Here is a 12,969-nt window from a genome sequence, read left to right as displayed (position 1 = left end):
AATTAGAGTCTAATCGGGCTAAAGAAGCAACTCTGGAGAATATTCAGGCTTGGTTTGACGCGTTTCGCACGCGTCTTATTGAGCGAAAGTATGAATTAGATGATATGTATAATATGGATGAAACCGGATTTGGAGTTGGAAGTACTCAAAGTACGCGCATTATAGTCGATTCTACTCAGAAATCGAATTGGAAAGTTACAGCTGGCAAGCAAGAATGGATAACTGCATTTGAATGTGTCAATGCAGCTGGAAATGCTCTATCACCTATGGTCATTTTCAAGGCTCAGAATACGAATTCTGCATGGATTCCAAAGGACACACCTCAAAGCTGGCAGTTCTCTACTAGTACAAATGGATGGACCTCAAATAGCCATGGATTAGAATGGTGAAAAAGGGTTTTCGAACCAGAATCCAAGAAAGTGTCAGGTGACCGACCTCGACTTTTGATCATGGATGGCCATTCAAGCCATATTACAGGTAGCTTTATTGCTTTCTGTATAGATAATGATATTGATTTACTTATATTACCTCCTCATTGCTCTCACTTGCTTCAGCCACTTGATATTGCGGTGTATGGGCCAATGAAACGATATCATGCTTTAGAGGTCGATCGATATTCTCGAGCTGGTGTAAAGCGAATCCAAAGAGCTGAATGGGTAGAACTCTTTCAAAATATTAGAAAAAAAGCATTGAATTCTTCTAATATTAAAGCTGGCTGGAGAGGAGCTGGTTTAGTACCTTTTGCCCCACGAAAAGTACTCGATTCATTACCATTTAACTCCTCCCAGCAACCTTCTACTCCACAAATGAGAACCCCCAATCAAGACCTAGACTTGTCTATACTCAGGAGTTCTCCTCCAGATGGAACAGAACTAAGGCAAGCAAATCAGATCTTTAATACAGCTCTAGCAAGCAGTGGTTCTCCTGCATCGCCAACTCGTCGATATGCCAAGAGAATGACTAGGCTTGTAGAATCTCAAAATGCTGAGATAGCCCTACTTCGGAAACAGCTCTCTGATGCTCAGGAGGTAATTGAGACTCGAAAGAAAAGAACTAAAGGCAAAAGAGTCAAATTACAAGGTCAATTTGTCTTTAGTACTAAGGAAGTATTGAAAATGGTACGTGAGGCGGAGGAAAAACCGAAGGAGAAAAAGCCACGAGGACGGCCACGCAAACGCCCAATTGAAGAATCAGAAGAAGAGATTGAAGAAGAAGAGCTAGAGAATAGTTCAAGTGATTCGGAATTGGAATTGGAGGATTGTGTGGCTCGTAGAACAAGATCGCGTGTAGAATAATTGAAAAAGTGTCCGAGTTCCCCATATGTCCGAGTTCCCCATACGTTACGTTATTAAAATAAGTATTATAATTTAATAATATTGTTATCACTATTATATTATTTGAAAAATTGAAGATATATTATATATAGTTTCTATAATAATATATAATAAGATTATACTCTATATAGTACAAATATTTTTTTCAAGTTTTTTATAATTATATTATAAAAATTTTAGAATTTTTTTTTACTTTAAGTAGAAATCTATTTTTGAGGTTTTGGCTATATCGACCAAATCGGCCTCGGTAATTAGTGGCACACGGCTAACAAATATGTGTACGGCGGAAAATTTCCGGCAGCACAGACAGACTTCTCACATTGTTCTAATTGTTTCAAAACATTGAAGCTCATGATCACATCTGCACATATAACCTACCTTTAACCTAACACCTTCAATCTTTCTCCAACAAATCACCATCACCATCTATACAATGACCACATCAATTGACTCCCGCATTTCCAAAATACACCCATTTTACCATGTATTCCTCCTCTACATCGAACCCATCCTGGCCCTCTCTGGCGCCTACCTAGCCTACTTCCAACCCTACAAATTCATCCACGACACCGCCCCCTCTTCCCTTTCCAAACCCTTTGTTTCCCTCTCCTCAACCCTTACTCCGGATCCCGTTATCCAATTACTCACCACTGATATCGCTGCTCTCTACGTCCTATTCACAATCAATGAAGCGGTGGTCTTGAGACTCACTCGCGACTATTCCGTGTGGAATACTGTGGTGTCTGCTATGTTGCTGTGTGATGTAGGTCATTTTTGGGGAATCTACGAGGCGGATCCAGTTGTACTTTTGAACGTTGGGGGATGGTCGGCGGAGGAGTTAATTAATATCGGGATTCTCGGGTTTGGGTTGGTGTTGAGAATTGCATTTTTATTGGGGCTCGGGAATAGGAAGTAGGGGGGAAAGGGGATGGAGTGCACAGTTCTAAAGTTTGGGGGTTTCTATTCCTCAGGATGCCCTTTAACCTGAACATACATTGATTTTTATATCGAGGGTATTCTGCTTGACAGATTAGAACCCTACGATCCCCTGCTTGAATCCTATCACTTCAGGGAGGTTGATGCAGAGGCGAAATTATGCGAGGCTTTTGATATCACTATTTCTCACTACTGCAGCAATAAGCGAGCCATGAATAGGCCATTAGCTACGAATAGACAATAATCCCTCGTTTCTCATCCATATTAAACAGTCTCAACATGTGAAGTGGTCCTCTCCTATTCCAATCCAGCTGTAATTCCCGCTCTCAATGCCTCTTACTCCTGCTCCAATTCCGCCCATACAACTGCATGCGCTCTCCTAGCCGGCAAACCGCGCTGAAAGAGTCTATCGACGGCCTCCAGAGGAACGTTCTTCGTTTCTGGAATCAAGAAGAAAACGAACGCCGCACCCCAAATCATCAAAGATGTGAAAAATGGGTAAACTCCATATCCCATTGAAGAAAACATTTGGGGTGTGAACCTCGAGATGAGAAAATTCCACAGCCAGTTATGAGCAGCGGCATGTGCGTGAGCTAGTGTTCGGACACTTTAGTCAAAGATCTCGGCGTTGATTACCCACAGCGTTGGGTTCCAGGTTGAAGTATAAAATGTCTATAAAGTTATTAGTAAATCCTTGGGTATTCATTTGGCTGGAACACTTACAGTCCACAAGTAGAAAAGGAAAACGGTAGATACACTAGAAGGTGGTAGGGAACTTGTTGGGTGATCTGCAGGTTTTGCGATTGCAATGTAACCAGCAACGTAGTACATGCACAGAGCTCCACCAATGGATCCGATCATCAACGACTTCCTGCGCCCCAATTGATCAATCAGGAATAGCAAGTAAATGATAGTTCCGACAGTTTTGACAACACCGAATAGGCTAGTCGAGAATAATGAAGTATTAGTACCGATAATACCAATACTCTTGAAAATAGTCGGAGAATAATAGTTGACGGTATTGATACCAGAAGCGTTTTGCCAAAAGAATAATGCTCCTCCAAGGAAAAACCTCCATTGAATCTTGCGGCTCCTCGCGAGGAGTTTGAATGGTTGCCAGAATCCAAGACCACCTCCTGCCATCTGTTGCTCAATATTTTGGTCGATTGCGTAGATCTCTTCCTTGATGTAAATGTCATCTTCAGTTAGATTTTGAATCTAGCATAGATTCTTGATAGCTTTGTCCCATTTTCCTTTGCTCATTAACCACCGTATGGAATAAAGGTTAGCTCTGCCTTTGAAAAGCAACGGAATTGAGAAGAAAGAGTGAGTGATTTGGAAGTCGATGTACTCACGCAAGGAGTTTCATGAAGCGAAATTGATCCGAGTAACAATAGTCCGGAGGGAATGAGTTGGATTGCAAATGGAATTATGCATTGCTCGTGGTTAGATAAAAGAGTTTCAGAAATTCCGTATTGCAGAGACAATTAGCAACCCTCCCCTCACTCAACGATTGTTATTCTCACATTAATCCAGAATCCAGCCAGTCCACCAATCTGCCATCCTAATTCAAACATCTGGCAGTAGATCAACAAGAGTTTTAATATGCAATTGGGTGGCAAAACCTACGCAAACCAGTCGACCACGAATTGCAGGTGGAGATATCTCGGAGATGTAAATAGGAGCCAAACTCGAACAACCTCCTACGTCTAAGCCAGCAAGAACTCGTCCGCCGTATGTGAGACCCAGGCCACGATCTCCATTTGCACCAAGCATCATGGCAGCACCAACTGTAAACACAGCACTAAATACAGCCATACCTCTGACTCTTCCGAGGAAATACGCCGCAATGTACGCAAAGAGGGAACCGAAGAATGCTCCAGCTTGATAACATGATACGATATTGGCGCTCACAAGATTTAAGTTCGTCTTGGACAATGCGGCAAAATTGAATTCCTCTTTGAAAGACGGGAGCGCGATCGCTGTTCCAATAAATGCGCTATCATAACCTATCATGACAGCCACAAAACCAGCGACGATAGAACATGCATAAACACGCCAATTTTAGACTTGAGAAGGGGTGGGACGATCCCCGACTTTGGATAGCAACCCCATGATTGCAGATTGGAGCTTCAATGCTCAGGGATGTTGAGATGCAAATCGGGGCACGACAAGAAAGAGGAAACATGTTGAATTAATTTTGCGCATGGCTAGACAATAATATCCAGAGCTTCTTCTCCACTTTCACACATACGTAACCTTCACCATCCCCAGAGCTTCGATGTGAATTTGCATGACTGAGGCGTGAGAATGATAGATCAGTGATCTGTACAGAAGCATAGCTCCCGGTAAAAGATTGACCCTCATACCCTGGGATTTATTTCCATCTGACCTGTGTGCAACAAGGGAATTCGAACATGTTTACAAGTGACGAGTGCTAGCAATATATCTTCAAGCTCCACATCATGAACCAATTTGAGAATTATTGAAACTTTCGATGTATCCGGTAGAGAGCCCCAAAATCATGTTCTTAGGTTCTAGTATCAATTGGGAAAACAAAGATCGTAGCTTCTCAAGTTCCATCTAGTCTAGCTGATCAAAACGGCGGTCGCTTACCACCCGGATAACCCCATCTTCTCCAGACTCCAGTCCCCGCAAATCCACAAAAATCTACCCCGCAATAACCTTATTACTGACAAGCGGATAAACACTTTACACACTCTCTCCCTACAAGCTTTTCTTTTATTCTTTTATATCTTTCATTAGGGCAGCGCGGAAAAACATTAATCAAAAGTTTAACTCGTAGTATGATATTCAGCTGTTAGCTCTTCTGACTCCATTTTCCAGCGGGCCCGGAATGCTTATCAAACTATTGGAAAGCTTGATTTCATTTTGGACATTAGAACATCTTGCTATGGAGCATTTTGGCCAAGAAAGTGGGTAAAGTTAATATCACTCCCCTGCACTCATTGCGCACTCTCACATCTACCATAGATCAAAGCTATTGTGTCGATTGAATTTTGTTTTCCATCTTCGCTCGCACGATCACGATCACGAAACGGAGGGATGTGAACAGATGATTCCCAACCATCAGTAATTGATCTGTACGGAAGTGAAATCCCGAGATGCGAACTATTGCTCAGATAGTGAACTGTCAAATCTAGGCAATTATCAAATCTATGGTAGGTTTGTATTGATTGGAAATGTCATGTTGGGATCATCCCAACATGTCCACTTTTGAGAAAATCCCGTGCTTCAAGCCCACACCGATAGGAATTTTGTAAAAGGGGATACTTTTTAAGATTGCTCTTTCTACCTAGATCAGGGTTCACAACGAATACATGATTTTAACTTTACTCTTTATCCAACATAGGACTGAAAACTTGAATGTCAAGAAACTCGATAGAATCAAGCAGAGTTGACTGATACCAAGAGAAAAGTAGATACGTCTAAAAGACTTGGCATTGTGTTCCACATCATCATCGATATTGTCTTCTTAGTCAATCGGACATGTAGCTCGCTTGATTTTGAGTCTGCTTCGTTATTAATCCTCATCAACTTTGAAATGTTGAACCTGCTTTACCAGAAATTCGATTTATCTTTACGAGAAAGGGTTCCCCCGATCAGAGGGATTGATTCAAAGCTAAAAATGTGATGAAATGACATACTGTTTTAGTTTTGAAAAAGAGACTTCAACGTAGCATCAAATGATATCAGAATTTTCTTCATTTCCTTAAATTGTGACTTGATGACCCCACCCTTCAACCCTCTACGCTGTTTTCTTCTGTTGGTTGATGCCTATTCTGCGAGAAATAGCCGAATAATGTATGCCGCACTTCATGCTTCACTTTATTGTACACAAAGGTGCGAAAACTAAAACACTTCATGCTATTGATTCCTGAGCCACGAGTGAATTTTTGATTCCATGCCTCCCATACCGGCAACGTGAGACTATGGGAAGAAAAGCTTGGTAAGCCACATCCTAGATACCCGGTCAGCATTGCACGCGCACTCTTACAGACAAGCTAGACCTTTGCAGAGTTATCAGATATCTAACACAAGAATCTCACCCATAACATGCACACAGCCACTATCGACCTCAATTTCAATCTCAAGGGTATATCTCTAATCATTTCTGTTCGTTGGCTGCGCTTGCAGAGCTATCTTTCCTGGTCCCTAATTACACAACACTCCCCCCCAACTCCTTTTTATTCATATCCACTGATCCAACCTGTATCAATATTACTATCCGTAAAATACCACCATTGCCCACTGGCTAGCTTCGATTAACTTTATCATCCGTCACCCATCATCATAATAAGTCTTCATTCCTTCCCTGCATTAATTATTATCTATCTTCTCCACTTCGAGTTTGGCTTCCTCCCACGTTTCCTTATTTTTTTTCGCCCATTCAATTTGAGCCCTCGCGTATGCAAGCTGTAAAATGATTAGTATTCCGTCACAACTTTGCCTGACGGTTTCAAAAGAAGGAATGTAACATGACTTCGACACATACCATATATCTCTTCAAATCATCTTCTTTCTCCTTTTGGAACCTCTGCAAATCCTTAAGAACACCTGCACTTGCATCTTTGACATCTTGTGCGGAAGCGAGTTGAGCTTGTTCCAAATGTGAAATTGCCTCTCTAGTCTTGCTAATTTGATCCCTTCGTGTTCGCTCCGGGTCAGCATCAACAACACCGTGGACTGCATGACTTATACGTCCAAATATCTTGTTGGTAATGAAATTTCCACTTGAACTCTTACGATGAGTAGGAGGAATCTCTTCCTGTTGAGGAATTCCTTGAGAAGCAGATGGAGTATCGCCGTGAGTAGGAGGAAAATCGGAATCAATTGATGCCGTATCATCATGCGGCGATTCACGTCTCACTTGTGGTGGTTCTCTTGCAGATGAATTTGACCGCCGTGGTACATTGCCAGTTCCACTATTGGTTAGATATTGGTCGATTCTCTTTGCTTCAGCTTCGCTCCTTTCCAACTGCTCTAGAAGAGCTCTCTTTTTAGCCAGGTCTTCGTTGGTCATCTCTTGCTGAACCCTCTTCAAAACACGATATCTCAGAACACTTCGTACTACACCAGCAAATTGTGCACTCTCGCGCATTGGTTCGGCAAAAGTTGCACCTAAGGAGGCAGAGAGTTCCTCAGTCGCAATGTACGAGGAATCAACAGCTTGACCAACCCTTTCAATAGCTGCTGCAAGAGATGCCGACGGCTCAGAGAGCGAAAAGCCATTGTATCTAGCGCCAAGTTCCGCCAAATCGGTCGACAAGGAAGACAAATGGGTCAATGTCCTCCGATTCACTCGTTCAATAGGTCCGGTCAACAATGCTTCCAAGTCCTTCGTAGAAGATTCAAAGCTTATGAAGTATGGATCCAAATCCTGTTCACTCAAATTCGCACTTTCCGGAGGGATTCTGCCAAAGACTTGCGGCCCGGCTGTAGAATGCGCTGCGGTGGAAGGACTGGCGGCATACTCAGAAGGTTGTGCTATCATACCTTGAGCATTGGTATTAGATGTGGAAGCTGCCTTGAGTTTCGCAGAGGATGCAGGCACGGGTAGGAATGCGTGAGCAGGTGTGGGGTTGGCGGGGTCGAGTGGTGGGGCTTTCATATTGGATTTTGGAATTGATGCGATAGGATGGGAATGTAATACTTCGTTCTAATGAGAGTCAAAATGAGAATGCAATGGAATATGAACGATCGTTGACTTACCCAACTTGCGTTTGGATCCAGAAATCTCCACCAAACCCCATCATTCCGTACCTCGTCCATTCTCCTACATCTGTTCAGGAAGACAGCCAACATGCGCTTTCGAAGATCTATCATCTGTTGATCCACCTTTGCTTTGGTTGGATTCGCCGCATAATCTGCGATGGTATGCTTCTCTGGAATAGGTGGAATGATCAAAGTAGGATGTAACCTGGAGAGGGCATCTCTTAAAGAGGCAAACTCGGAATAGCGACGACGGACTTCAAGATCCTACTATCTTGTTAGCTTGTCTAGTTTACCTAGCTAGTCATCATACCCCAGTTTTTATCGTATACACAATGTATTTCCCACCACTCTCAGAACTCTTCCCGGCATCAACAATCAGAATAGGGAGTTCCGGATTCTCGTAAAGAATTTGTTCAATGCGACTATCATACCCCCCCTTCTTCTGCCTTCTTGTAGCCTGAGACGCTTCGCCATAATCCTCGTCACTTCCCGCCTCGCTCGGATCATAACTTAGATTGCGCTGTTCTGGTACATTATCTTGGTTTTCGCTGATGGTGGAAGGAGTGCGTGGTCCACCAAAATCATGTTCTACGATATCCCAGCCCTCGGAGTCAGCATCAGACTCAGCACCTGGCGCGTGTCCCAGGAAAACGGAAAACATTTTGATACGAAGTGATCAAAGTTGTTAGAATGAAAGACAAGAACTTACGAGATCCAGGGGAATTCGGGACAGCGTTTGAAGAAGTTATTGAATCTCGGCGCTCAAAGCTGGTGCCGTATGGATTATTGTCTTCATCATTCCACATCCTGTATGATTGATATGTTTGCTTGTACGGTAAGCGTTCTTTTTTTCTGTGGATATTTGATTAATGATTAGACAATGGTTTGTGTGTTGTGATTTGAGGTTGTTCGAGATCATGGCAGTTGGAACAAGCACTCAAGGAAAGCTTTCCTACATTCATTCTTAAGTTCTTACACAGTTGATCACCAGCCATCGTCATTGGTGTGCACAGACCACAACCATCATCAAGGCTTGCCCAGCTGGAGGTGATTGATAGAAGCCCCTCACAAAGCGAACTGTGGCACTGCAAGTATTCAATCATCTACTTCAGATTTCAATTGATGATTTGGTATAAAGGGTTTCTCAATTGAAGGAAAATCCTGACATATGTTATCAAAACGTGCTAGAAGTTCTGTCCTGCTTGACAATTGAGTTATCTTTACCTTCACATCCTCTCTTCCATTTGATCGAGAGATAGGTTCCAGGAGTGGAATGAGATGGGAAATGAAAAATGAAATAAAACTGATATCTGAATATTGACTGTGGTGATTCTGTGAAGTACAAGACATTACACCATAGTCGCCAGATAGGAAGCTTCTAAATTTACATGCCATCAATCACTCATTCGAATGTCATCATGTGTCAGTCCAGACTTTCCACACAGCTTCATCATATATTGAGTCGATACCAAGCAGTCAGGACTTTAGCCTGCCCAAACCCCCCCTCTCTTTCTTCAGTATAAATCATGACATGGGACAATAATAGTAATATCACTTCTTCATGGCAAAGGGTATTGATTCTTACACTCTCAATCATTCAGGCAACTCATCCATAAGTACTATGTCAATCCTAATCGGATTGAGCAAGGTCCAAAGCTCCACCTTCTGCAACCCACGTGGAAGCTAAGCAAAGCCGAATGAGTTCCTTTCCCCTTCTTGAATCAGTCGACCAGCCAGGGAAAGTAGATATCTCAAGAGAATATACATCTAATCAAAGCCCCCAACCCTCGAGATAAAACTCCCATATACCAAGCATTAATCTCAATTGTACTTCACAGAATCACCACAGTCAATATTCAGATATCAGTTTTATTTCATTTTTCATTTCCCATCTCATTCCACTCCTGGAACCTACCTCCCTATCATCGGGTCAGGTTGCCAAGTCCCTTTCTATCCTGATCCCTAATCCCATACTGGTCATCATTCCTAACCAATCCCCTCTTAGACTCTCTAATTAATTCCTCCCTCTTTTTCTGGATATCAATGTCAATCATTCAACACCCTCTCTTGAGATCCTCGCCTTTCTCAAATTTCCATCCGCAAATATTTTCCTTGACATCTCCACCTCGCGAAACAAAAAAAAGATACACAGAACGCAAAAGCCATCAAAGACCAGAACAAGAAAGAAAGCACAACGAAGCGAAGGAAGGTAGTAAGGAAAAGATGAAATGGAATAAATAAGAAATTGAGAGCTCGGTATTACAACACAATATTTCCTGTCCATGCCTATCAAATGCACGCAAGTTCAGTTTCAAACAAATCAACTGAGCCACTTTTTCCTCCTCCATACTATAAGTTCAAAACAGTCATTGAAAGAAGTCCCTGTCCTTGATTAATGTCCTGCCACTTCCTCTTCGGCCCAACCATTGAGTCCATGTCCTTGTCCATCAATGCCAAGTCCATATCCGCTGTTGAAACCTCCATTGCCTAGACCACCGGAGAAAGAGCTTTGATATTGATGCCCTCTGCCTCTTGGGTTTCCTTGCTGCTCTCCGTTTCCAGTACCATCTGGTTGTGCGAAAACTGGAAGAGAAACAGCCCTACTGTGGCTTCCTCTGGCTGGAGCCAACAATCCATTCATAGTGGGTGCTCCAGACGATTGGAAACCATTCGTATTGCTAATGCTTGCGCTTGAACCGTGTCCATTCGATTGTGGTTGCTGGATATTCATGTCATCCATGTTACCACCACCGTACAAAGCAGCTTGTTGCGCTGCAAGGACTTGTTGCTGCTGTTGTTGAAGAGCTGCAACGGAGTACGGATCAAGGTTTTGTTGCTGCTGCTGTTGAGCTTGTTGAGAAACTTGGTTGAGGTACATGGTCAAAGGATTGTTACTTCCAGCGTTTAGAATAGTTGATGGAGTAGATCCTTGTTGTTGTTGTTGTTGTTGCTGTTGCTGTTGGAAATTTCCGTTTGATCCATTTATTGAACCGGGGGCTACAGAACCCGTAGGGGAAGAACCATTCTGACTGGGTTGAAGACCACCCGAATGAGGAGGTGAGTTAACACCATCGCCGCGTGGAGATTGTGATTGTTGGACTTGTCGTGGGGGATTTCCACATCGATCTTTTCCAAAGTTGACTTTGAATCGACGGTACTCTTCCTTGCCTCGAATGGCCTCAATCGCCTTGATAGCATTTGCGATATTTGTGAAGTTAACGAAGGCGCAACTCTTCTCTCGAAGAGTATTGACCAACTCAATCTCACCATATTCAGAGAAATCTTGTCTCAATCTCTCCTCGGTCCATGATTCATCCAAGTTACCAATGTAGACGTTTCTTGATGCACCACCACTAACAGCAAGTGCAATTGCAGCTGGAAGAGCACCAGAGTGTTTTCCCCACCCAATTTTCAATCTTCTGTTGTGGATCATCAATCCTTGCAAGTTACTCAAAGCATAGAAAGAAGCGGCAGAAGTAGGATCAATGAACGTGACAAAGCAAATGTGCTTGTCGGGTATGTATCGAATGTGATGTAAAAGACCACCTCTAACAACATTGCAAATTTCTTCGATTGTTGTTTCTGGATGAATGTTACCCAGGTAAACAGTTCGGTTTCCAAGGTTGTTGATTCCACCTGCAGTTGTGGCAACAGCTGCGGCAGCTACAGATTGTTGAGCCAAAGCATTAGAAATCAAGTCACGATCGGCTCCATTGAGAACATGAGCATATCCTGGTGCAATACCAAGATATTGTGCAGCATTCTGTTGTTGGGTCTTCGAAACGTAAGCGCAACGATCCTTGCCGTAGTAGACCCGACGTGGTGATTGCCATTTTGCCTCTTGAGGCAACTGAGAGACCGCCTTGATAGCGTTTCCAATCGACAAGAAATGAACAAAACCAATTGCCTTTTCTCGTACAATTTTCACTGTATCGATTGGGCCAAATTTCCCAAGATCTTCACGCAGCTCATCTTCGGTGACCTCCTCGCCAAGATTTCCCAAATAAACATTTCTCGAAGCACCCGATTGTTGAACGGCAAGAGCGACAGAAGTGGGCACTTGTGAAGGCTTTCCCCAACCGACCTTGATATCCTGGCCTCTGATGGAGAGCTTCTTCAAGATCGCATCGGAGTGGAAATGTGTGGCGGAACTTCCATCCAAGAATGAAATGAAAGCACAGTTCTTGTCTGGCAAAAGTCGAACAGACTCAATCTGTCCACTTCGGACGTGTCCGAGGATTTCTTCCGCGGAAGTCTCAGGGGGAATGTTTCCTAAGTAAACAGTTCGGCTGGTTCCTGAAACCAAACCAGGTGACATCTGTACTGGAGAGGAAGGAGCCATGCTCATGTTCTGCATCCCGTTGTTCATTTGTGCAAATCCACCAGTTGGGGATTGTGGGTTATAAAACTGAGGTGCGCCATAAGTCGAAGGGGAGACCAAGCTCTGATAGAGTTGAGGAGACATAGGCCCAGTTGGGCTTTGGGGTTGCTGTTGATTTTGCTGTTGCTGTTGGAATGTTGCATAGTTTTGGAATTGAGGACTTTGGAAGGCGGAAGGAGTCCCTGGTTGGAATGGACTGCCAAGGAGAAGTTGTGAAGGTAACAAAGGTGTGAATTGCATATCGAATGCGGTTCCCGGTGTTGTCATGTCATTTTGACCTTGTTGGCCCATGCTTTGTGTATTTATTGAGGGAATGTTCACTCTGCGTGGATGTCTATCACCATAACCACCCATCGAAAACTGATTTGAACTGTATGCGCCATGAGAGAAGCCCGTATCGCTGCTGGAGGGCTTCGATGCATGCCCAAAGGGTCTATTTACAGAGGTCGCTCCGGACCCGCCATTTTGATTCTGTGACTCCTGCATCCCGAGAAGATGAGGTGGCAGGACAAAGCTGTCCCGCACAAGAGATGATATTACCGCCGTTTTGAAAGAATAAATTGTGCCTGCAAAGGCACGTTG

General features: G+C 43.4%; 4 protein-coding genes across 4 annotated transcripts; 1 reads left to right on the top strand and 3 right to left on the bottom strand.

Annotated features, from left to right (window-relative positions):
* Nucleotides 1-1,767: 1,767 nt before the first annotated feature.
* Nucleotides 1,768-2,250, top strand: EAF01_011823 (uncharacterized protein; the record flags this gene model as incomplete). Its single annotated transcript, XM_038920081.1, has 1 exon — nt 1,768-2,250. One exon carries the CDS (start codon nt 1,768-1,770, stop codon nt 2,248-2,250), a length of 483 nt encoding a protein of 160 aa, XP_038764471.1.
* A 356-nt stretch (nt 2,251-2,606) lies between these two features.
* Nucleotides 2,607-4,458, bottom strand: EAF01_011822 (uncharacterized protein; the record flags this gene model as incomplete). The annotated part of the gene is given in 7 exon segments (XM_038920080.1): nt 2,607-2,877; nt 2,911-2,942; nt 2,994-3,488; nt 3,626-3,709; nt 3,797-3,847; nt 3,900-4,269; nt 4,280-4,458. The coding sequence occupies 7 exon segments, from the start codon at nt 4,456-4,458 to the stop codon at nt 2,607-2,609; spliced, it is 1,482 nt and encodes a 493-aa protein (XP_038764470.1).
* Nucleotides 4,459-6,369: 1,911 nt separating this feature from the next.
* On the bottom strand, nt 6,370-8,961 carry EAF01_011821 (uncharacterized protein). Its single transcript, XM_038920079.1, has 5 exons — nt 8,716-8,961; nt 8,317-8,594; nt 8,004-8,270; nt 6,787-7,950; nt 6,370-6,707 (listed from the first exon to the last, which is right to left on the bottom strand). The coding sequence occupies exons 1-5, from the start codon at nt 8,810-8,812 to the stop codon at nt 6,612-6,614; spliced, it is 1,902 nt and encodes a 633-aa protein (XP_038764469.1). The 5' UTR covers nt 8,813-8,961; the 3' UTR covers nt 6,370-6,611.
* Nucleotides 8,962-10,398: 1,437 nt separating this feature from the next.
* On the bottom strand, nt 10,399-12,873 carry EAF01_011820 (uncharacterized protein; the record flags this gene model as incomplete). Its single annotated transcript, XM_038920078.1, has 1 exon — nt 10,399-12,873. The coding sequence occupies one exon, from the start codon at nt 12,871-12,873 to the stop codon at nt 10,399-10,401; it is 2,475 nt and encodes an 824-aa protein (XP_038764468.1).
* Between the last annotated feature and the right edge of the window lie 96 nt (nt 12,874-12,969).

This window comes from Botrytis porri (assembly GCF_014898465.1).
Source record: "Botrytis porri strain MUCL 3234 chromosome Unknown BPOR_025, whole genome shotgun sequence".
NCBI classification, from domain to species: domain Eukaryota; kingdom Fungi; phylum Ascomycota; class Leotiomycetes; order Helotiales; family Sclerotiniaceae; genus Botrytis; species Botrytis porri.
This window is presented reverse-complemented; position numbering and strand designations above follow the sequence as displayed.

Bases quoted from the DNA above. Each gene is read 5' to 3' on its own strand.
- EAF01_011821 (XM_038920079.1), bottom strand. From the start codon at position 8,812: ATGTGGAATGATGAAGACAATAATCCATACGGCACCAGCTTTGAGCGC. The intron at 8,271-8,316 runs GTATGATGACTA...ACAAGATAGTAG, and splicing joins TGTATACGATAAAAACTGGG to GATCTTGAAGTCCGTCGTCG. The intron at 7,951-8,003 runs GTAAGTCAACGA...GACTCTCATTAG, and splicing joins TGGATCCAAACGCAAGTTGG to AACGAAGTATTACATTCCCA.